Raw genomic sequence first — 25,704 nt, forward strand, 5'->3', positions numbered from 1 at the left:
ATGCACGATAAATGCACAATAGAAGCATGTTTAAACACAAGATAGGAGCGTTCATTTAAATGAACGATAGAAGCGTTTGTTTAAACGCACGATAGAAGCATTCGATTAAACGCACAATAGAAGTGTTCCTTTAAACGCACGATGGAAGCATTCGTTTAAATGCACGACAGAAGCATTCGTTTTAATGCATGATAAATGCATTTGTTTAAATGCACGCTTGGAGCGTTCGTTTAAATGCATGATAGGAGCATTCATTTAAACGCACAATAGGAGTGTTCATTTAAAAGCACGTTTATCGTACATTTGGTGAGCGTTTAGCGTGAAACCTAAACGTCTCAAGGAGTGTATACTGAAGAGGGGGAATATTATATTATACTTACCCTCCAAATACTTTAGTGTAATTGTCAAAATAGATTCTAGAACTGAAAATTATATAAAATAGATATGTTAGATTATTTCTATCAACTGATTCTTTCAAACTTGCATGTACATGTATATAATCTTGTCTTGCATATTCTGAAATTTTTCTTTTCAATACCAATGTTTTGACAAGAAGCTAGTGGCTAAATCTGATAGTCTATCCCTAAATAGTATATTCCTTCTGAAAAAAGTATACATCAGGGAATTGATACAGTATTTTACATTTTTGACAAAATAAAGCCTAAATTTTAAATACTGTGAAATCTTTTTCACTCAAACCCATTTTGGACTATAAAATTGGTTTGGTTTAGAAAGGTGTTTGGTTTATCACATTTAAATCAATATAGAGGAACTTATAATAATAAGAGAGGGGCATTATAAATGTCTGGTTTAAACAGATTTTCATAATATTCAAAGTTTGGTTTAGACAGGTTTTCATGTTATTCAGTTTGGTATAGACAGGCTTTCATATTATTCAGTTTGGTATAGACAGGCTTTTATATTATTCAGTTAGGTTTAGACAGGTTTTCAGATTATACAGGTTTTGGTTTAGACAAATTTCACTGTAAAAGTTTTTACACCTCTTACAGTGATGTACTTACTATTCACTTGTAATATTCCTAATACTTCCTGCTGACCATACCTTTCTGTACTTATACTCTTTCTGAAAAGAAAAACAACAGTCTTTACAAAATAGATTTCTGACATATCTGGCGGAAACCCGAATTTGACCTTTTTCAAAGGTATAAGCAGTCAAAAACTTCCAAAATTTCTGTCTGACCAACTGAATTCTTGTCTGAAATTTCTGATGGTCATACAGTGTTTCATAATGACTGCCTGTTACAAACAAATTAATAAAGTCTAGAATACATGAGTTTATATTACACAGATATCCCTACTCGCCTACACATTTCATAGAACGTTTATAAAAAAAAGCTGATGTGTGTTCAACCCAAAAAATTACATACTGTGCTGTACAATCCACCAAGCTGAAGCTTCATACCTAATTTCATTAGTTAAGTTGCTGAGTTTAATATGATGAAATTTATGGAAGCCCCCCACCCCACCCCACCCCCCTCCCCAAAAAAAAAGCAATAAAACACTTAAGAACGGAAACTGGTACTCAATCTAACAAAAACATAAAAATGTTATTAGTTTAGAGCAATATTAATTAATTTAATTATACATTTTAAAGAAAATATTTATTTATAGATGTGCCTTCAAGAACTTGAAAGTTCTATTTATTCAAACTAATGGTAACTACAGAAAATTTCTGAAATAACATGTTTAAAATATTGTAGTAAACAGAAAGTAATATGCGTTTTTTCATATAACCCTTGTTCTTAGGAGATAAAAATTATACCGAATGCACTGTAGAATTCAAAATAAGGGAGATAACACTGTAAATGACACTAAAATACAACAGAAACTGTAGGATTTTCAATGTGTATTATCTCCTAAGAGAAGACAAATTGGAATGAATAATTATACATTTCATCATACAGACCTATAATGTAACTTAATAACAAAAATAAAAATGTGTAGCCTTCTTTGGGGTGTATCACATACATATATTACAGAATTTGCATGATTCTTACCAACACTGCTACTTCACATTCCAAGAAAGAGAAAAATAATGGTCACATAAGACAGCCTTTATATAAACATGTTCATTTTCCCTTCAACAGTATAATACAGGTGTATCTTAAGGAGGTAAAGGAAATAACTCTTGAAATCAGTAATATGTTTGTATCATATTGAATTTCCACATAGCATATCAAGCTTTCATTTGAAACAGAACGAAATCAGTCTAAGTTACAATGTTTACATGAGATTGATGTAAAATGCTGATTACAAACGTTCCAATAATTTGTAACAGTTGGGTCCCTTACCCTAGGTCTACCTCATTAATATGTGAGAAAAGTCAGGACAATATTATTATAATAGTTGGTAAAGACAATTTAAAACATTTTCTTCAATCCTAAGTCTTCAGGATGAGTACTGAAGCAATTTTGCATATATACAGAACTTGGTAATACTATGTACATGTGCAGTAACTGGAAGTTGTGCAGGATATGGTCTAACCAGAAGAGAGTGTACCGGTATATTGTTTGCCTTTCCTTAAATTGTTCAAGAGCTCCCTCTGGGACCAAGTGCTCTGGGGACTGGTTCCAAGTGCTGATAGCTGGCTGATGGGAAGGAATACTATGACCTGTTCAACACAAGAGAAACGGTGTATAGGAGTGAGTGAACTCCATTGATGAGCGTAAGCCTTCCAGAGCTTACTTTAAGGTGTGTTTACATTTATTGAAGACCTTTAGGTATTAAGTATTAATATTTTGTTTTTAGGTTATACACTGGTGCATTTGTTATGTTTCACCATAACCCAGTGATTTTTCTAGCGCTTGTCATTTTTGCCAATGACGAAAGACTTTTCAGAATGACGAAAATAATCTAGTCTCATTTCGTCACCTGAAATCTTTGAAAGTACAAAAAACTTCAAGAGCTGTAAGCCCAACATATTCAAGTGGCAAAAGTGACAATTTTATTACCCCAGGTAATTACAACTTTCAACTGGTGTCAAAATTTTGTGTAAACAATCAACTAATTTACCAATTACACTAATCAGGCATGTGGAGGAAATGTCGATCTCTGATCACTCAAGTGTGAAAGTTCAAATGCCATTAACAATTGCTGCTTGGATAATTCCTTTACTTCTTATTAAGTTTGTATCAAAATGACATAAAAAATGATTTATTATTTATTTTTGTACATCAAACTTGAGTGTAAACCAAATGTGGGTAATTTTGTCACTACCCCGGTGTCACTACATTTTGTAGTTGCATGTCAGCAATATTTACGATTGTGAAAACGTCATTTATGCTATCAATGAATCCATCAGTGACCAATACTAAATATAACTGAAAAATAATGACATAAATTTGTCATCAACTCAGTCTGGTTCCCAAAACTAAAGTTAAAAATTGTGCTAAAAATAGAACATCATGAGGCAACAACAGGGTGAAACCTATTTGAAAATCTTTATATCTGTCCAATGTAGCACTGGTGCATGCTAAGGCAGTTCTATATCTACAGTGTGCTAGATGTATTTTAGTGTAAATGTACTAATTTTTGCTACTTTCACAGTGGACAAAAAACTGTGAAAAATAGTACACAAGAAAATTGATTTTTAACACTATACAATGCTAATCATTTTTTTGAAACCGCAAAAATTGATACCTGCGAATATGTTCACTTGACAGAATCCGCAAAACTCAGCAACCATGAAAATTAATAGGTTTACAGTACTAGGTATCTGGGATGTCAGTATTGTTATATCCAATTTCCAATTAGTGATTTTTTGATTTTTCTACCATTATGGCCTCATTGAATATTCCTTCAAGTGAGAAGTCTGAATTTTTTCCAAGTACTACATATAGGGCATTTTATTTTTAAGGGATTCGGAGGTGTTCAAAACAAAAAAATATCTCCAGCGCCGAATCCCAAAAGTCTGTGAAGACTGGAGTGGTTACCTCTAAACAAACGGCTTTAAATGCATGCAAACTGTATCTGCGTGCAAATTTGCTTGTATACTCTCTTTGTAATACATTTCTGTAGCTGTTTTTCTCATTTTTCATTCTCGTGTTTTTTCATTTACGGATATTTTGATGACTACGGTAAAAACCAGACCAAATCAGGTCGCATACAAATTCCGGGTGTATTCACCAATGAGCTTTGCATTTCATCTTCAGCGAGGGGCATTTAAATGAAACTTGTTTATTTCCTGTTCTACTGAGATGTTTTGCAGACTTCTGTTATTATGCCTATTTGTGTCTGTTGTTGGTTGCCAGGTTTTTGACAGAATAAAAGGATGGCTGTTTGGGCCGAAAGAAAATATAGAGGAGACTTTGAAGAGGAATGTTAAATTTGAGATTGTGTCAACTGACAGAAAGTTCCTTAAGTTTGCTCATGAACTCAGTGAGATGTCCCCACTTGATACCTGTTATCACATTGTAATTCTTTATTATTTAGATTTATGAACATGACAACTTTTATTCAAAGGGGATAATCATGACATTGTATACAGCACTTCATTTATTTCACTTCAGTTTTTACCAGTATGAGTCCGTCTGCCCTTGATCCAAAATTTTCCCCTTGGGGAGGAAAGGAAGACAATATTCAAAATGCTTAAACATTGTGATGGGTTGCTACAAATACTAGAAGGGCATGTTACAATAGGGTATGTAAGTCTCATCACGTGACTCTGTGATTTCATGAGAATGGGTCCTCATCTCCCATTCAAATTTATAGAGATTCGTCATTATCATAGCATGGAGTTCAGTATTAAAAGCAAAATATATTTTTGTGGAGAAAATACTGATAAAAAATGACAAATATCTAGTTCTACTGAATAAAAATGTTAAGAAAAGCATAGAAATAGAAGATTTTGCATAGTGATTCAGCGTTTTCATTTCCTGGAAGTGAACAATAAAATGCAGACCGGCCTTCGGATTTCAATACCTTCTACATCTAAAAATCCGGAGGGAAAACTGAAACTAGAATGAGACTTACAAACCCTATAAGTCCCCAATGCTAAGCAGTGAATCATGTTATTCTTGAATACTCATCTGTTTCTTATCATTAAAATATGTCATAGCTAAGGTAAATTACTTTTTTGACCATTTAAGTGAAGAAAAAAATCATGATATTATATTTTGATCATCTGACATTCCTTGAATTAATGCTCAAGGATGAAATTGTTACCTTCATGTGTATTGTGTATTCATGCTTGATTCATGAATTGACGAATAGAAAGGGAATAAGGAAACTTAGGTGAAAACACTTGGGGAGAATAAAAACTAGTGTTTTACCTGTTTCATTCTAAAATTTTCTATGGTGCTGATATAAAGTAACAGCAGCATTACCATGTTTTCAAATGTATGCAAATAAGTGGAAATAATTCAGCACATGCTGTACATGCATGTTTTTTTTTATTAATGATTGATTTCACATACCGATGGAAACATGCAAAGACTATATGCTTTTCAAGGTTTTTTATAGTTTTTGCAACAACAAAAAAAGTTTAAAAAATATACATGTATTTCTCTTCCTTTCTGTCATGTTTATTCACTATCCCATTAAGTAGATAAGATATTCTTATTTAAACCATATAACTGGAAATTATATATACAAAAAAATGTATAGGGTGAATGGATTCAGGGTGAATTAGTAAAACAGGTACTTTGGCAAACAAGATTCAGGGCTAACTGTCCTGGAGTTATTGCAATCTTGGGATATGGTCACTGTTCAGAGGTTCCCTAGTCCATCAGTTATTGATTTGACAGTCATTGGTCTGGCATTCACATGATTCATTAGTCCACCATATTCCCTGTTATCGATTCAGTGTCTGAAGCTATTTTTTTGGCTTCTAAATCAGAAAATAGCTTCAGAGAAGCCAAATCAGAATAGCTTCAGACACTGAATCCCTGAAGGAATTACAGTTAATAGTCCTACATGTTCTGAAAATAATATGATTTTAGAATTTGTCTATGAGGGACGGAGCTATTTTTAAGTCGATCAACATTTGACATTATTGATGATTCACTGCCATGTGTCTTGACCAGACTTCTTGAAATGCACTCCGTGGATCTGGTTTAAATGTTCAATCTCTTCGTAAAGTTCTGCATACATGTATGTCACTTCTTATTGAAAGATTTTGAGCCTTTCATGTTTAAAGAGCAGTAATATGATGCTCGGTCCCTAATACGATAATTACAAATACTGGTACATCGACCTATTATGGGTTTTAAACCTTTGTAAATATGCATATAATAGACATATGCATTGAATGTATTTGGGAGCTCCGAAGTTGATACTTGACTGGAGCCATGTGCCTTTCATTATTCAGCTTTCGACTGAAAAATGGTTAGGTGTATATACTGTAGAAGTTGCCACCAATGTCACACATCATTGGATTGATGTCTCACAGAATTGTTTCTTTTGAATATTGTAGGTAGTATTTAGTTTGAAGAAAAGATGTGGGGAACTTACAGAAGAGGAGTTGAACAAGCTTGCAGTTAAGCTTTTAAATTGTCAGTCACAGGCAGAGGGTAGACCTGTATTTGCATGTACCTCAGAAATGGTAAGGTGATATAGACAAGTGGTGAAAGATTATATTCAATTAGAAAGGAATAATCGTAAACCTTTAAAAAAAGACACCTGCTTAAACAAACCAAATCTTCTGTCCAAGAATAATCGTGTTTAGACAGTACTAGTATAGACAGTTCTAGTTTAGACAGTAATATTGTATTACTATTTCAATTATTTTGTGAATATGGATATGATACTCAGATTACACAATTTAAACATAGGATACTTGCAGGAGGCAATAATTTATAAATGTAGGTACTTGTAGGTGGCTATTAGGTTGTATAATATATTTTTAGGGTACCTTTTCTGTGAGTGCATACTATAGATGCTTTTATGAAATTCATTGGTATCTATCAATAAAATAATTTTATAGTCACAATAGAAATAATAATTTTCATCTGTTGAAAAAGACTCTAGCTGATTGTACCCGTGAGATGGATGGGCCTACATGGAATGCTTACCAGATTGTTGGAAACAGGGCTAGAGCCATGTGCTATGCTACTCAGCAAGACCAATTCAGAAGGCTAACAGAAATGACTGTGAATGACCTAGTTTCGGCTGCCAATGACCAGTTACACAGCATGGAACTCATCAAGGTATAGCACTGCAACAATGCTTCGGTTCAAATGTGATGACCTTGAATTTCCTGTCATAGATCTGTTAAAATATTGGTATAACCAGTCTACAGACTCTACTACATATGATTATTTATACTGCAACTGTTCTATTTAAGCAGTCAAAATGCATTGGCCGTATGTTTACAAGTGGTATATGGTCACTGACTGAATGTAACCTTCTGTTGTGACATCACAAATGTAACAGGATATCGGCCAATTTGAATGAAAAAAAAAACATTGTTTTTCTTAAATGAAATATCATTTTTTTTCAAAATTGTGTTGCAGTATAATGACAATAACAGTGCACTGATTGGGCAAAAATTTGGTATATGAATTTGGCTCAAATCTTTGAAATTGCTTTGCACAGGCTCGCATTTTTCTGCAGTTCTAAGCCTCATCCACATATCAGTTTTATGTCAAGTTAGTGCTCTTTTATTGTCTATGTATCTCAATACAATATAGTTCCATAAATATAGGTAGAGTTAATATGGTTTCCTTTATATGATACCTATGGATTGAACCCAAGACCTCCTGCTCTTGAGGCAAGCATGCTAACACAAGATCACTGGCAGCCTTATATAAATAATCTATTTGGCTATTTATGGTAATTTATAAAATAGTTTTTTTTCAGTTTTACTGCTCAAAGGGAAGTAACTCTATAGTTGACAAACATATTGGACAATCAAAAGCTTTGTGGTAATGTTTGGTTTCTTTCTTCCATCTCTCTCTCTCTCTCTCTCTCTCTCTCTAAAACATAGAGATACATATGTGGTCATAAATATTGTATACACTGTTTTTTTTCTTTCTTTTCATATTTAAAGTAAATTAACCATATCTAAAGTTGTGAATAGTTCAATATTATGATAGATAAGTATTGTTTCCCATCACTAATGTGCCAAAACAATTTAAATTCTTGTCTCAAATGCTAATAATCAATACAAATTTAACCTTTGACCTTGGAAGAACTGAGTGCCTGATTTCAGTCTGACAAGAAGTTAACTTATGGAAGGTATACTGGTAACCTAAATGGTTAACAATAGTATGTGTAGTAAAATCCCGGTCAAGAACCAGTACTACTTTAGTATCTCTAACAAAGCAAAATGTTTTTAACTCACACTTTAAAGTTTTATAAAATTATGAAGAAAAATAAATCTTAGTTAATGTAAAACTGTAACAGGCATGATTATTCTTTAAAATATCCTCTTACTGGTTACACCTGCATCATATTAAGCAGTTATAAACTGGATAACTTTCTAAAAATAGTGTCACTTCTGACATCTCTGAGTTGTCGAAAAAATAATACTGTCTTGTTTGACTCTTTTAATAAAATTTGAATAAAGGAAATCAGTTTGTCCTACTATGGAGTTACTCCCCTTTGAGCTGTTTAACAAAAAAAAAAACAAAAAACTACAAAAGTGAGTGAAAGGGTTAGATATTATATATAGATGTTCCTGAAACAAAATAGCAAACTTATTTAATTTTGTAAGGAAAATTCAGTACACATTCATGTAATAAATAGACAGGTAAGTAGGAACAGAAAAAGATTTTTTTGCTAGAGAAGAGGAACATCAGTTTTTCATCATTATGTAGTATTGGTTTATACATTTCAAAAACTGTTTCCTTTTTGAAAAACATCAAATTAATCAAAAGTATTTAAGTTCTAAAATTCTGAAATTGATGCCATTTTTATCAAGAACTGTTTTCAAATTAGACAGTTTAGTACTCAATTATTTTCATTTTTGAAAGATTTGATGATATTTTTTTCACATATACAATACTGGTATCTAAATCTTTTTGCAACAATCACTTGACTTGTTGCCCTATATGAGGCTGTTATCAGTGCTACAGTTGAATAAATAAAGTCCATTGAAGCGCACTAGCATTTTATTGTAAAAAACTGTGTGGCTGTTCAATGCTTTTACACACTGATGGAACATTAAAAATAAAACATTCAATTCTTATATGTTACTATTCAAAACAAAGGTGAAAGAAACAGTTTTTGTCAAAATTTGAAGTTATGTCCATTGTGTTTCTGTACTCACAGGCAGTGATACATTTAAACATGTTTTTGTAACTTTTTACTGCATGAACAGTCATTATACAAATAAGTGTGCTGAAATAACATAGCAACAGGAGCAATATTTTTTTACTTGTAACATAAAAGGGAAATTACTCCAAGACTGGAAGATTCTTATTGTAAAACATTTTTAAATATAGGACATCTTTGATAGATGTGCATAAATCATGGTTGTTATTGTTTTATTTAAGAATTGAATGTTTCATCGGCATGTTAAAGCATTGACCATAGCACATTTCCAATGAAGAGTACTAGTATTTTGTTATTAAAAAAAATGTGTGGCCATTGAATGCTTTTACATGTTGATGAAACACTCATTTCTCATATTTACATTTGAGATGTTTCTCTTATTTTATTTTATCTGTATCTGAAAGTGTCTATGCTGGCGAACAGTGATTCAGTATATTTATTTTAATTGTTGAAATGCAAAACATATCGTTAAATAAAAGTAGTCCGGTAATTGTGGGCTTGGCTTTAAAAAATAGAAATATAACTTCAGCTCTTGAGACATCATGTATAAAGATGTTTACCCAATGAGATTAGCATATTTCAATGAATTGCATAGTAAATGTAATTATTTATTGCCAATACTCAGAGAAAATGTGTACTTAAGGGTTTTACAGGATAGAGTTAGGTGGAGCAGTTAGTATCATAGATACATGTCATACAATGTTAAATAGCTTACAGGTTTCTCTGCATGCTCATGTTTTTCAAGTTATTTTCTGAATTTTATTTTTGCTTTACAGAACAGTCAGGAGTCCTTACATGGTATGGCAACAGATACTATCCGCAAGTTATATGAGAGTCAAAAAGAGATGCTGGGTCATCACCAACAGTTACAAATCTCACAAGAGGGAGTCATGTCACAGATCACTGATAATATGGAGTCATTAAAGACAGAGAAAGCTCTTATTGCTACAGGGAATAAAGAGTTGGCAGACCAGACAAAAAATATTAAAAAGAAATTAGGTATATTTTGTAGTTTGTTATTTTTTTGTTAGTTCTTGTGAGTTTCCTATTCATTGAAACATTTTATTTCATTATAAATTAATTTGAGATAAATACTGTAATCTGATTGGTTAAAATAATTTTGTTATATCTCATTGGATAAAAAAATATTGACACACCCCTATTAAGTTAAATTCAGAGCTACTTTTTTCATGTTTAAATATGAAAATATGTTTAAAAGTAATTCATAAGAATTGGTTATGATAAAAATGTTGTCTATTGAAAAATAACATAAACTTTCCATGTGCATATTTTGTTTATTGCACTTTGCACAATAAACAATATGCACATGGAAACTTTATGTTATTTTTCAATAGAAAACATTTTTATCATAGCCAATACTTAATTGAATTTGAATTTGTGGTTTGACTGATTCTGCAAAAAAATGAAAATTGGTACCCCATGAACATGGTATTTCTAGTTATGTATATGATGGTGAACTAAAATGTTCTTTCAATAGCTTTATCAAGAAAGGTTGTCTAAAAATAACTTGGCAAAAAGAGACGCAAGCCTGTACTGGCATGAAAAAAACAAAAAGGGGGGTGAAACCCTGCAGTAGTGTTTAATTATTTTTTTTGTATCTAAACATTCACTATCACCTAAATGTACTAAGCTTTAGTCAAGTAATTGGCCACTGCATGGCTTTCTTTTTGGGTTTTTACATGACCACAACCCTTCATTCAAAAATCCACTTCTCGTAATTTGATGTTCAATCCATATGTTCTGTTTTAGAGGAAGCCATGAAGACACTAGAAAGTCAGAATTATGAACAGAAATCAAATCATGAGAAGATTATACAAGATTTAATGGACATTCAGATGAAGGCTCAGGACACCATTGACAAATTAGGTCGGTAAAAGTCCATTAGGCCAAGTAAAATTAAATGGAAGATTCTCATCCAACATTAACTAAAAATTTGGGGCCAGTGGGAGTATTCATTTTTTTATTTCTTTCCAGATAATTGCTAGCCTAATTTTAGCTATTTGAGGTATAGATATGTTCTAAATCTCAGTCTAATTAAAATTAGACCTTGCATTTTTTAAAATTTTTTATGTTAAAAAACAAAAATCAGAGGGGCTAATTTTAATTAGACTGTTCTAAATCCATAGAACATCAGTTTCAGAGAAGAAAAGTCGTTTTAGCCACCAAGAAATGAAAGATTTGTGTGTTATAGTATCTCAGTACTAGAAACAAATGCAAAAAAAATACTGATTTTGAAATTCCTATCCCAATTTTTAAAACTTTTTGTCAATTTTTTTACGGGTGGGAGGGGATGAGAATCAACTTATTCATTTTATTTAGCCTTATCAGATGATTTTATTGCTATAAATAAATATAATTTTTTTCACTTCATTGACATGATTCATTTTCAAACCCAACTCATGGTGGTATAGATTTTACTAGTAATAATTTCTAAGATATGTGTTGTGTTCATATATTTTGTCTGAAATATAATTGTTTCATTAAAAGTATTAAATCATATCAGTTTTGTCAATTCTTCCAAATCATTATCCTTTGCAATTGTAAATTTTCATAACAATATAGATTGGCTAGATTAACTCATAGAATCTATATTAAACTCCTTGCTAAAAAGCAAGAGGCTTACAGTGATCATGCTTGTCCATTTGCCCATCAGTCAATTCATTCATCCGTTCGTCTGTCCCCAGTTTCTATCCACAACTCCTCTGAAACAGCTGAATTGAATTCGTTGACATTTGTACACATTTTTCGACAGATTGCCATTGTGCACCTGTTTTTCATTTCAATCTGAATGACTTGTGGGGTTTCCTATTTGGATTGTGTTTAGGGAGCAGGGGTATCACTTAGTGAGCTTTGCCGACCATTTTTCTAGTTTAATTTATCATAATTCAAAAGTTCATTAAACTTCTAAGTTTTAAGACCTTGAAAGACAGTAGTCATGATTGAAAGTGTAATCAAGGGAACCGAGGTTACAGTGGTAATCAAAAGAATGCAATCCAGGGACAAAGACCAGACATGGAAAACAGACATAAACAATAAAGAACATAAAGTAACTGAAATCATACGTACAAAGTAACAAAAGTAAATGAGCAACTTGGACTCCACTAAAAACTGGGAGCATGGACCAGGTGCACCGGTAGGGTAAGCGTCCCCTGTTTTTCTAGAAACACCTGCCGAATTGCACATAAAAAGTTGCTCATTTCTTCATATTGAAGAAATGAAGTACCTTTAAAAAAGAAGATGTACAAAATAATACAAATTGCATGAAAATTATGTATCAGAGTACATGTATGAGGTTATATGAAAGTTATTTCTTATTGCTGATTGAGAAACATTGGATTCTGTTACATTTACAGATCAGAGCACCCAACATTTACTGGAAAACCATCAGGAATTGAAAAGACAATATGTTGTGATGCATGATAATATGATCAAGATAAATATTACTGTGTCAGATCTGATGAAATCTATCAACATCATGCAGGAAAAACTGGACAAGAAAATTTCCTGGTTTTCACACCTGCTTGGTACTACTGGTATGTTGATTTATAAAGCACTAATTGTACCTTTTTGCCAAAAATATGTCATAATGAATTTAGCTGTGGTAAAGAAAGAGATTAATTCCACAGAATTTATTTATTGATATTAGTAATATTTAGACCACATATTTTTTTGAATAAGAAGATGAGATTGTGATTTTATGTTCTACTAGTGACGTTTTGATTTGATAAATAATTTTTACATTGTGGTTTTAGAGTTTTTTTGTATAGAAGTGTCTCATAAGTCTAATATGGCTGGATATTTGATCTTTAAACATGTAATGTTTTTTTGGTATATATATATTTATGTATGGTCAAATATGTGACACTAAAATGAACAAATTATTTATTATTTATATTATTTATTTATGTATCTATTTGAAGTGGATTTATCGTAGGAAGATATCTAGCCTTCTCGTTATTTGTAGGATTTGATATACCTGTTATAAAATATTTTATTTTTGTTCCAATTGTTTCATACATGTATAAGTACATGTTTTTAGGTGATGGAACTAAATCTTCAGACTCCATGGACAATGGGACTGTTTTCTTTACCATCATGAAACAAATGTTTTGTTTACTTAAATCCATAGTCAGGTTGTTCTGGAGACAACATCTTGCATACTGTTAGAGTACTATTGTTTGTGGGGTACCAATTTTCATGGTTTTCGTGGGTAGGTCAAAACAGGAAATTCATGAAATAGGAGATTACCATTATTTGTATTCTGAAAACTTCAAAACCAGGAATTCAAGAATCCACGAACTTGTGTTTCTGTCCTGAAAATTTGTATCCACGAATTATAGTACTTTTACAGTAGTTAAAGATATGGTAGCTGTTTCTTTTGGAGATGTAAACTTTTTCATCTTGGCTTACACAGGAAAAATTGCAATATTATATGTTTTCATATATTTGAAAACATATGTTTGGGACCAGTATGGTAAATACATGTTTACATTCTTTAAAAATACATGAAGTCATATGTTCTTTTAAAAAAAACTAATGGAAACAGTCCTCTTTTCATATATGAAACTCTTCTGAAAACTTATAAATTACATATGATTTTTATTTAATTGTTTTTCATGAAATAATTTGTTGGTCCGAAACATGTTTTTTTCAGGTGTTTTCTAAACATGTAAAAAACATATGATAAATAAATGTTTTTTCAGGTGTTTTCTTAACATGCGAAAAATGTATGATAAATTAATGATTTTTCAGGTGTTTTCTAAACATATGAAAAACTTATGCAATATTTCCTGTGTACCAAATACCTTCCTGTTGGTAAAATACTGCTTATAAATACTTTATACATGTACTTACCGATATATCTAAGATCTGTCTGGTGTATTGACCTCCGTTACATTAACTATACTGTATACTTTTTTTTTGCTATTCTAGAAGAGAAGATTACCATGGTATTAGTTTTTGGTCAGCACATCTTGTTCCTGCTAGTGACCATGTTTCTGACAGCCTATCTCCAAGTCCCTAGGATGTCTCGGATTCTCATCTTATTAGTCACATTCATTAATTCTGTGGTAGAGATACAAACTGGAAAAGGAGCAGAATTCACAAGAATGGCGGGTGTCAACTTTTCCATTATCATGGGTATTTGATTTTTTACCTTGTACATGTATCTTGTATATTAAAAAAAAATATTACATTGCTTAACAGTGTAATATTGCAATTCTTTAATTTAAAAATAAAAATTATTTATTGATATTTTATTAGTATGTCTATTTCAAAGTTGATTCATAAATTGGAATGTAAACTGTACCACAATATGTAACAGGTACAGTATATTTTCAATTCAATTTTTTTTTTTTTTTTTATAGTTTTAACATTTTAAATTTTCACAGATAATTTTAATCAAACTCTAATTTTTATGACAGCCAATGGATTATATTACGTATGGAAGGTTAAAGGTCATGTTTTCGGAAACCAAACGAATTTAAATAACTCAGCTATTGAACCACAGAGGTTAACCCAAGAAGAGTTACAGAACCTGACCCAAATGGTTGGCAGACTGCAATATTCTTGTAAGATAACTTAAAACTTTACAGACATTAATTGTAATTATTATTTAGATAACAGTGATTAACCAGATGTTCCCTGTGTAAATATTTTCCATAATTCACACTGAAATAAATTTGGTAATCATACTCTTGGACTTTCTCCTGCCATAAAACACCACAACGTGGATATCAAATCATTCAAAATTAAAAATTTATGTTGAAAATAGCAACGAATAATGGAGAAAACCTATATATGTATAATAAACGGGATAATTGATTGGTTATCATGAATAACCAAAATATAATCACATGTGCCCAAAACATATGAAGATTTAACTTGTGCAAAGAACATGTTCCACACTCTCGTTAAATCTTGGTGTTCTTCGGCACTCATAATCATAATTTTGATGATTCATGATAACCAATTAATTATCCTGTTATTATCTGATGGGTCTTTTCCTCTTCCCTATCGTAATCAATCAAAACTTGCAACATTTTAAGATGCTTGAGATTAAAAATTCAAAATGAAAAATGACCACCTACCCCCCTCCCCCCCCCCCCCCCAAAAAGAAAAATTAAAAAAAAAAACAAATTTAAATAAGCTTGATCTCTATCTTCAAATGTCATCATTACAGGTAATTTTTGGTCTCTGAAACTCTGATTTGGTTGATTATCTAATATAGTCACACAAATCACCTAGTACATATCATATTGATGTAAGGCCATCATAAAAAAAATTCCTGGATTCTCATCCCAGCCATCCTGATTTTTCAAGCCTGCCCCGATTTTTTTTCTTCAAAAAGCATTTTCAAAAGTACTAGTACCCAATTCAAAGTTCTGGAAATATTCCATGTTTAATGTCCGGACCTTATTTATAATGCCAGTTATTATAATTTAGTAACTTCCAGTTTGTAAATCATGGTTTTTTGCTGCTTTTTCATTGAAAAATGGTTCCAAACTGATGAAAACTGGTAGAGGTGTAGCAGTACAGACACATGCACTTTGATAGAGCTTTTTTGATTTGTTTGTGCTGATAAAATTGATCATGGGATACACACAGATGATAATAACGCTTGTTTTACAGTATGAGTGACAGTACTGTAGGAAAAATAAAAATGAAATTCATTCTTCCATCTTATTTTTGTTAAAAGTTGGATGAGAATATTTTTTATTGTGGCCTATACAAAAATATTTTGTTGATTTTCCTGACCAGAACAATACATGGTCCTACAGACACTACACAAATTTACTTCAATATCCATAACATCAGAGATACAGGAAAATATATGGGACCTTTTTTCAGCTGAAAATGTTTTATGAGAGATTCAATCTGATTAAAATCAGCTTTTTGTTTGCCTCGGTGTAGTTCATGGTAATCAGAGCCAAACAAACAGTTGATTTTAATCAGATTGTGAGAGACTTGATCCTTACAGGATGAAATTTTAAAGTATGTTCAGATTAGCTTTACTATTGAATGAACATGTTTTTCTATTTCAGTAAATGAGAGTGGTATTGGTAATGATACTGCCATCAGAAACACACCAAATATTACACCATCAGAGCCTCAGCAAAGACCTGACTCATCTACAATGGTACGGTAATGATAACCCTGTAATATGAGTTAGGCACCGCCCACAACCAAGCATGGCACTTTTTCTTATGTTTGTTAAATCATTTAGAAAAAGGGATAATAGCTGAGAGGGGCAAGATAGGATTAGTAAATGGTTGTCCATAAAAAAAATATAATTAAGCGTACTGGATCAAAATACTGTTAATATGTTTAAAAAAAAAATTCTTTGTTTATGAACTGCAAAATTTGATTTTAAATCAGTTTTAAGGATACTTTCACTTTGAATTCATTCACATCCCTGACACATTTCTGCAGACCTATCTGATACCAATTCTGGTTAGCTGGACGTATATCACATGTGATACACGGTATAAAACCAATAAAGCATTATTGTTCAGGGGGTACCAATTTTCATGGTTTTCATGGGTTGAGTAAACCACGAAATTGGGTTTCCAACTCAAAGGAAACTTCCCATTCTTTTGTATGGTGGAGTTGTCAAATCCACAAATTCAAGAATCTACGAACTGACAATTTTTCCCTAAAGCATGAAAATTGGTACCCACAAATAAAAGTACTTTCACAGTATATGCAGATGTATGTAAAACCTAAATTTAAGGACCAACATAAAGAGTTAGATCATAAGAATTCAAAAAAAAAAAAACCTTAAGTGAATTTCTGGACGGGTTCCACTGTATATTTCATTAACGTGTATGTTTTATGCTACATGCATTATCTTTAACTATTAATGATCCAGGTTTAAGCAACTCCTGCTTTTCATTCCAAGATTTTGCCATTATAATTCTTTTTTACTGTATTTTTATGTGTACTTAAAGTTTTTCCTTAGTTCTGTTCTTTGTTATAACTTACCCTTGAGTTATATAAAAATTGTTTTATTTTCATTACGTGGATTAATACTTTAATAAATTAATTGCATCTGTCTGTTCATATATAGACTGAGGTATTGCTTCTCATGCATTGGTATCAGTGTCGACATTAAAATTTTAAATGTTACAGTTTTCTGATGTACCTACCCGGTAGTTAGATATTAACCACTTGTGTTAGGTCAATCATATTTGGTGTGCAGTTGCATTAGCATTACATGTACTACATCACAATTCCAAATATGTTGCATGCATATGCCACCAGTGTCATGCTCCATTGAAATTTCTTGCTAACATTTTGATGTTAAGTTTTTTTTTTATTATGTTAGTTGAGCATGAATCACTTGTGCCTCGTCTATCATATTTGGTATGCATTTGCATAAGATCACTACATCCCAGTTTTTTTTTTATCAGTTTCATGCATATGCCCCGTAGTCACAATCTATTGACTTTGAAATTTCCTTTCAGGATTTAAATGTTAAGTTTTCGGATTTGGCCAGTTTGTTCTAGGGTAATAGCATTTAGTGTATAGTTAAATTAGGATAACTGCATTACAATTTCTTATCTGTTTCATGCATATTTCCCCCTACAATGTCACTCTCAAATTTTTAATTACAACAACCATGTGTAACAGGGACACATATCTCTGTGATAACAGGTTATTTTTTATATTTCATTTGTGTAAAAAAAATAATTTTTTTATTCAATTCAATTCAATAATTTATTAATTGGAAAGAGCAGCACATAAGAGACATGATCCATTAACAAACAATGATATAGATCATGGTAACAATGAACATTTATAGTCATATAATATGTTAGATATTAATTCAACCATATAATTTATTGAGGTAGACCTAGGGTAAGGGACACAACTCTTAGAAATCATAGGAACGTTTGTCTTCATCAATTCACATCAATCTTATGTAAGCATCAAAGTAACTTTGACTGATTTCATTCTGTTTCAAATGGAAGCTTGATAGGTTTTGGTGAAATTGAATATTATACAAACATATCACTGATTTCAAGAGTAATGTCCCTTACCCTACCTCCTTAATCATGTTGTGGGTTGGTTCCTGCTTTTAAAGGTCATCTGAAAAATTGGCTTCAGTATAGATAGAAACAAGTCCTTTTCAACCTGAATGATCATGTCTTTACAACCCTTATGGTTTTTAAGTAGCTGTCTTTGTAAGAATCTTGCAAAATCTGAAAAATGTGATACACCCCAAAAAAGGCTACATATTTTGATTTTTGTAATTAAGTTGTTTTATGGGTTTATATTATGAAATGTGTAATTATTCATTCAAATCTGCCTTCTCTTAGGATATAATCAACATTGAAAATCCAATAGATTCTATTGTATTTGAGAGTCATTTACATAATTATCTTCCATAATTTTGAAACCTACAGTGCATTCTATATCATTTTTATCTCCTAAGAACATGGGTTATATGAAAAACTGAATGTTAATTTCTGTTTACTTTGGCAATTCTAACAAAATATCAAAAATAAAAATATGTAGGCTTTTTACTCATGAACCACATTTTGTGTGATTCTTAACAGTAGTGCTACTTAATTACACTACTATCTTCGTTTGACAAAATATTTTAGTTGTTTACTTTTTCGCTACAGCCGGATGATAATGATAGAATTCATAGATTTGTACTAAACAGTTCGATGGAAAGATATTCTACCCATTCCAGGGAGACAACTCCAATTTTCTCCAGGACCAGTACACCACAACCCTCCACATCAATACAAAGAAGAAATATTAGGTATTACCTGTTTGGTTGGAAAAAATAACAATGTTGACATTTTTGCCTATTTAATTTATTACAAAAACATTTCCCTGTCAAAGACAAATGGGTGAAGTGAGCTCAAACATGGAGAAGATTTTTTTTCATTTCTCCTTCTAGATTAGGCCCTGTGGGTTTCTAGTATGCAATTTTCTGCATATTTCAAATAATCTTAAGGAGATGTCTGTGTACTTATTAATTATCTCTGCTTAGAAGGTATTGTAGTAATGTTCTTCCCTCTGTAATGTTTATGTATTCATAAAAGATAACAGTTACCTCTCTTTTCATATTAATCTGCAGGAACTAATCGTAGAAGTATTTTTATCTGTTCACTGTATGTTTCGGATATCATTTAGGTCAAGACAACCAAGGCCGTACATCCTCATCAGGTACTTTAGCCTTTTGAATGGATAAAGTCTCATGTTTTTTGGGTATCATCAATCAAATTTTTATATGTTGTAATCTGTCAAAATTAAACCCTGAATAATCTTAGAACCTGTCATAACCCAGACACTTTTTTAAATTCCTTTTACATCAATTTACATGTATTTTAACCCTTGGTAACCCAACACCAGTCTAAACCAAACAAGATTTAAGTACTTCTCCGTCTAAGAATGGGGCAAAATGTATATAAGGTGTGGCACATGAAGGAAAAAACGAGATTTTATTGCATTAACCAATTAATTATACATGATAACCACCAAAAATAACCATCAAAGTGTTTGTAGAATTTGCCTTTTTAAGATATTGATAGGTCATATTAGTTGAATGTGCTATGGAAAAATGGCAGGAAAATTTTCTTGCATTTTGTTATTATATAACCAATTAAAAAATATTCTCTTTGTACGTTAAGGTTTTTCTGTCTCCTTATAATCCTGGTTTCACTGATTTCAGGGAGTCAACACCTAGCAGTAGTGGTGGTTCAAAATGCCATGGAGTCACCAGGACAGGAACACCGTGTCGCTTGAGTTCTGCTAGAGGCTTGACTTTTTGTAGCAAACATCTTAGCCAGGCTGACTAAATTGGATCACAGACATTAACATAAGCTAAAATGGACCAGGCTTCAGCACATGAAACCATGAATCACCTTAAATTGGAATATTTTTGGTGTTGGGTTATTTTTATGGTTTTCTCCCAAATGAGGGGTGTTTTATTTTGGTCTGTTTAATTTTGGTGGTTGCCAAATATTTTCATTGACAATTCTAGCAGTCACCATTTTTGGGGTGTTTAATTTTGGCACTTCAAGACAGACGCCAAATACGCCAATATTAAAAATACCACAAAAATTTCCCAATTTGCAGTACATGTATTATCCAAGTTTGAGAATGTTTATAACATCTCAAAATCTCAAGACTATGATGGATTTACCATACAAGTTAAGAGTAATCTCAGACAGAAGCATTTTTTTTTAAGTTTACTGGTGCTAAGCCCAAAAGATATACTGTTAAAGTATTGATTTTTGTGGTGTACTTATTTTTGCTATTTTCACAGTGAACATAAAAGTGCGAAAAACTGTACCCGCAAAATTGATTTTTAACACTATATCAGGCTTATAATTTTTTCATTCCGTGAAAATTGTTACCTGCGAATATGTTCAGTTGACAGAATCTGTGAAAAATCAGCTACCGCAAAAATTATTACGTTTACAGTATTAAACACAAATCAATAGACCCTATACTATTATCCCTGTGAAAAAGGTAAGGGTTAAACCAAGACTGTCCAAAATCAGTTCTTGCATTTTAAGCAGATCATTTAATTCATTTTTTTGGTGGAAAGAATTGTCCAGTTTTTAAATAAACCCATGCTCAATACTTTGTCAATGAATCAAATTAGATGCATGTGTCTAGTTATTTATGATGACACGACCGTGTTATTTATATCCTATGCATATGATATGTATTTAGTGCTATATTATTTGGACTGGTGTGCTTGCTGTATCATTTGTAGGCTTTGATTTCTTATATCCCATATATCTTAAGGAGGTAGACCTAGGGTATGTGACACAACTCTTAGAAATCATTGGAACGTTTGTATTAAGCATTTTACATCAATCTCATGTAAGCATCAAAGTAACTTGGATTGATTTCATTCTGTTTCAAATGAAAGCTTAATAGGTTTTGGTGAATTGAATATTATGCATACATATTACTGATTTCAAGATTTGTGTCCCTTACCTTAGGTCTACCTCCTTAAACATTTTAAAACTGCAGTGATTTATAAACATAACAATTTATGACTATCAAAATTTATAAAATGCAGAATGAGTTGTACTTGAGGGGCATTTACACATGATATTATGTATAAGTATGAGTTCACTTAGGCCTTCATAAAAAAAATTCCTTGATTCTCATCCTAGATTTTTCAACATTAGGAGTGGGTAGACGAGTTTTATTATTTTTTTTTTTTCAATTTAAGTGGAAATTGATGTAATTTTGAAAGAAATTTATATAAATTGAGAAAAAATTCAAAATAAAATTTTTTGGGGAGGATGAAAAAATTGGGTTATGAGGGGATGAGAATTTAGAAATTTTTTTTTTTATTATTTTGGCCATATTTTTATTTCTTCTTCATAGTGATTATTGTTTTTGCACTTGTTAATTTTTCTGTAAAACCTTTTCTAAAACTTTATTTATTTTAACATCTCTTTTTTATTATCACATAGTTAAGGACCCCATCAGAAGTTCAATGTAGGTAAAAAATATTTTAATCATATAGTTTTTCAAATACCCTTCTCTGTCATTCAGTTTAAATGATATTAATAAACTAATATATAGATAATGTTGTTTGAAAATTTCAGTTTTATGGAGGCATTTGAATAGATAGCTGGTACTCGGCAAATCTCCTCATTCCAGCAAGTATTTTTTTAAATACTAATGTTGGTCAAAACAATCTACAGCGACCTTTACTACCTCCCCAATACTGTATGAATGAAGTGTTTTTTTTTTGTTTGTTTGTTTGTTTTTTTTTTGTTTTTTTGTTTTTGGTTCTACAATGTATATTGAATTATTGAAAGGGTCCTTAAGGGTTGATTTATTGCATTTTGGTATTCTAGATCTCTGGAACATTATTTTATCATTTCATTATTTACATACATGTACTTGCATAATACCTGTAGTTACTAATTACCATTTCCAACTGCATATTTTAGCTGATGCATTTTTATATAAATACATTTTGTAAGTTCAATACAGTGAAATAGTTAGATATTGTATGTTAAATTTAGTTGGTATCTTATGGCTCAATGTGATTATAAATTTGTATTATCAGGGGAACACTAGAATTTATAATTGTAGTAGTTTCTAAGTGTGAGATTTGATAGAATAATGCATGCTACTTTTTTTGTGTGCATTACTTGCAGTAATGAAATATTGCAACAGATCCTTAAATTACAGTGAGTGACAATGTTTTCTGAAAATTCAATATAAACTGATTGCAAAATATTTTTCTTTAACATTATGCCAAATTTGCACCAGTTTATCACATCTAATTTCCTTTTAGTCTTGACTTTGGATGAAATGGTAGTAAATGCCCATGTTTATGACCAGAATTATCTTTATGGTGCTCTCTGCTTTTTGAGTCTGTTTTTAAATATTTAGTCATGTAAATATTTTGTGTACATATTGTTTGCTAAATAATGGTGCTCAATCTTGAAGTGTGGACAGAGGTATGCTGCTGTGTGTGTGTTTGAAGTAAATACCTGGGTACTTTTATTCACTGCACATGTCTTTGTATCTAAACATGTTGTAGTTATCGTGAATTTGTAAACCTTTTGTATAATTTAATGTCATTCTTTATATCTGCCATATATAATTTTGGGTTTGTATCAAGTTAGTAAGAAACAAACAGTCTAAGGAAGATTGTTAAACTGTAAAATCTGCAAAAAGACTGTTTTCATCATTGAACTCATTGGGAAGTTCCGATATCAGTTTTGCTCTTTTTTTTATCATTATGAAAGTGTCGAAACTTTCCTGAAATACCTAAATTATATTAGTAATGCACTTAGCCTTTAGATACATGTATCAATCATGCAGTGATTTCTGAAATCATTATTGTATTAAGTTTGAGTGTTTTTTGTTCTGCACTGAAATCAGAAATGCTTTTGTTTGCCAAAAAGTTATTTTTTATGAAAGTTTTTTTTTCCAACTCATACCTAGTTTTAATGCTGGTTATTACATTAATATGTGGTGTGCTTTTTCATTGAAAACCTCCATGATACTATAACACTATTTTGTATTATAGCGCATACAGTGATGATGTTCATTGGATTTTACCTGTAATCAGTGGAAGACCAAGTCTATCCCCTGAACCTCATCATTGCATGAACTTTAAAATGAATCAATTTATCTTCACACATGCTATGTGTATATGGATGAAGGTTAAAGATATTTGTTTATTATTCATATTGAAGCGGTGATTTGTATTTAAGTGGCAGTCTCTGTAAGAATCAGGCCGTGGGTGAAACATGGTATGAAAAAACCCACCATTCTGTTTAATCTGACTATTTATACCATCAGAATCAAAGAAAGAAGACAAGATTTTCCATATCATTTTGGTAAGTTGAGTTACAATTTCATTGAAATGCGCTAAAAATAAACAAGGGCAGACAACTGTCAAAAACCTCATTTTTCTAACTTGAAATATTTCTGAGCAAATCCAGTGATGCAGAGATCAAATGAAGATTTTTTCAAATAGAAAAAAATCCTTGTGTGATATTACATTGTCAGATCGGTGGGTTTTGACATGCATGTTTTTGATTTTCTCCCATTTTGCCTGATTCTTACAAAAGCTTACACTTAAAAGATTGTGTCAGGCATGGATTTAGTGACCGTAATATAAAATTTATTATGTTAGCCAATGAAATTCAACATTACAATGAATATTGCATTTATAGAGTTATAAATTTAATTATTTATATGAAGCTATGCTCATAAGATGATTGTGTCTCATGATGATGAAATGTGTTCAATAAAAATTGTTATATGTAGACTCGCGCTTTTCCTTCATTTAGTGTACTGTAGTATTGAATCTGAAAACTTGAATTTACTTGTAGGATACAATGCAATGTAGTCTTAATAGCAATACTTCCCAATAACTTATGAGTTTGGTAATATTTATTTCCTTTTAAGACTAGCTATTGTGGTGGATCAAGGAATTCCTAAAAAGGGTTTTATCTACTCATCCAAAATTTTGCCCCGTGCAGGTCCGGGTGTTAAAAGAATAGGCCTGCAGCAGTGCTAAGCTTGTCGTATAAGGCGACTAAATAGTGCTCAGAAACCTAGCCGGGGGCTAGGCGCTCTGCCCACAGAGCAACTGGAATGGGGTACCCCTGGCGTGTTACATGCTGGGGTTGTCAGGCTATAATACGGAAAACCTGACCGCAAACCATAGTGGTGCACAGTGTTGGGAAAGATGCCACGTTCCTCGCACGTTAAAGAACCCTGCTGTGGTATTCGATAGGAGTAGGAACCTTTGCGCTCCGCCACAGGAGGCTAAATTGTCCGACCTTACCCATCCCCCCCTTTTTCCAGTGGCAATCAAAATTTGTCGACCCTACTGTCCTTGTGTCCCATCCTTTTTTTTTTCATTTCATGTTCATTTTATCATCCATTTCATGTTCATCGTCTGAATATAGCTGAAATATTGCTGCTCGGACGTTAAACCCCAACAAACAAACAAACAAAACATCCAAAATTTTCTAGCATAAGGGTAGGTGGTCTCCATCCGCCTATGTATACATGTATTTGTGGTTCTAAAATTGTTGGTCAGTCTAATTGAGACATTAATTTTAGGGTTAATTTTTGCTGTTTTTAAATCCACTGCTTTGAAAGCGGGTTTGTTATAGTAATCATAGTTTATGTCTGTCTGCACATCTCTCTGTTACATTTTACTCTGCAACTACTTATCACAGACACTTAATATCTTGAAAGAAGCTTTATATAGGCATGCCTATTACCAGTTTAGATATTTACGCCTTCCCATAAATTCATTTTCATTGGTAAAAGCGTTTTTGAGTACTGTGAAAGTACTAATGTTCGCGGTGGACAGAAAATCACCAAAAAAAAAGAGTACACGCAAAATTGATTTTTAACCCCATATAATGCTTATAATTTTTTGATACTGCGAAAATTGATACCCATGAATATGTTTACTAAACAGAATCTGCGAAAATTAGCAACCGCTAAAAATAGTACCCGCAAAATTGATTTTTAACCCTATGTAACGCTTATAATTTTTTGATATTGCGAAAATTGATACCCATGAATATGTTCACTTGACAGAATCTGCAAAAATTAGCAACCACGAAAAATTAATACATTTACAGTTTGCGCAAAAAGTTGAACCTGCTTTGATACAAATAAATTTCTGAAACCTGAAAACGAATCCTTAGAATTAAAAAAAAATTAAAGGAGAGCTTACAAAATAGATACTTACACATTAACATTCACCACCTCAGTTCTTGGCAGAATACCCTTGGAAACATTCATACTGAATTTGGTCATAATTGGACCAGTAGTGTCGGAGGAAATGAGATTTGAAAAATAGTAAATGAGGACAACAGACGTCAAGTGGTGGCAATGGCCTATGTGTACCTTTGGGCCAGGTGAGCTAAAAATGCAAATTAAAAAAAAGTAAAGGGAGCTTAAATTATTGTGTGA

The 25,704-nt window shown here is 31.8% G+C and overlaps 2 protein-coding genes across 3 annotated transcripts in view; one reads left to right on the plus strand and one right to left on the minus strand.

The window, feature by feature from the left end:
- The window catches only part of LOC148601725 (DDB1- and CUL4-associated factor 17-like), a 46,733-nt gene extending 42,624 nt beyond the window's left edge, over positions 1-4,109 (minus strand). The window contains exons 1-3 of one of the 2 annotated variants that reach the window (XM_088554380.1): positions 3,954-4,109; positions 1,023-1,084; positions 381-422 (exon numbers count right to left, since the gene is read on the minus strand). In XM_088554380.1, coding sequence (XP_088410506.1) covers positions 381-422; positions 1,023-1,084; positions 3,954-4,058 — 209 coding nt within the window. In that variant the 5' untranslated portion in view covers positions 4,059-4,109. Of the gene's footprint in view, positions 1-380; positions 423-1,022; positions 1,085-3,660; positions 3,889-3,953 lie in introns of those variants that run through there. The other variant, XM_088554381.1, reaches the window with a different exon arrangement.
- Positions 4,110-4,131: 22 nt separating this feature from the next.
- On the plus strand, positions 4,132-24,032 carry LOC148601728 (uncharacterized). The gene is made up of 11 exons (XM_088554379.1): positions 4,132-4,433; positions 6,434-6,562; positions 6,981-7,166; positions 10,011-10,233; positions 11,005-11,121; positions 12,609-12,788; positions 14,188-14,394; positions 14,679-14,825; positions 16,299-16,393; positions 18,885-19,027; positions 19,943-24,032. Exons 1-11 carry the CDS (start codon positions 4,218-4,220, stop codon positions 20,067-20,069), a joined length of 1,770 nt encoding a protein of 589 aa, XP_088410505.1. The 5' UTR covers positions 4,132-4,217; the 3' UTR covers positions 20,070-24,032.
- The last annotated feature ends 1,672 nt before the right edge of the window (positions 24,033-25,704 follow it).

The sequence above is a fragment of the Perna viridis genome, chromosome 12, assembly GCF_037379345.1.
Source record: "Perna viridis isolate PV_CMFRI_1.1 ecotype Kerala chromosome 12, ASM3737934v1, whole genome shotgun sequence".
Taxonomy (NCBI): Eukaryota; Metazoa; Mollusca; class Bivalvia; order Mytilida; family Mytilidae; genus Perna; species Perna viridis.

Bases quoted from the DNA above. Each gene is read 5' to 3' on its own strand.
- LOC148601728 (XM_088554379.1), top strand. From the start codon at position 4,218: ATGTTTTGCAGACTTCTGTTATTATGCCTATTTGTGTCTGTTGTTGGT. The intron at 14,395-14,678 runs GTATTTGATTTT...TTTTTATGACAG, and splicing joins CAACTTTTCCATTATCATGG to CCAATGGATTATATTACGTA. The intron at 16,394-18,884 runs GTACGGTAATGA...TTTTCGCTACAG, and splicing joins GACCTGACTCATCTACAATG to CCGGATGATAATGATAGAAT.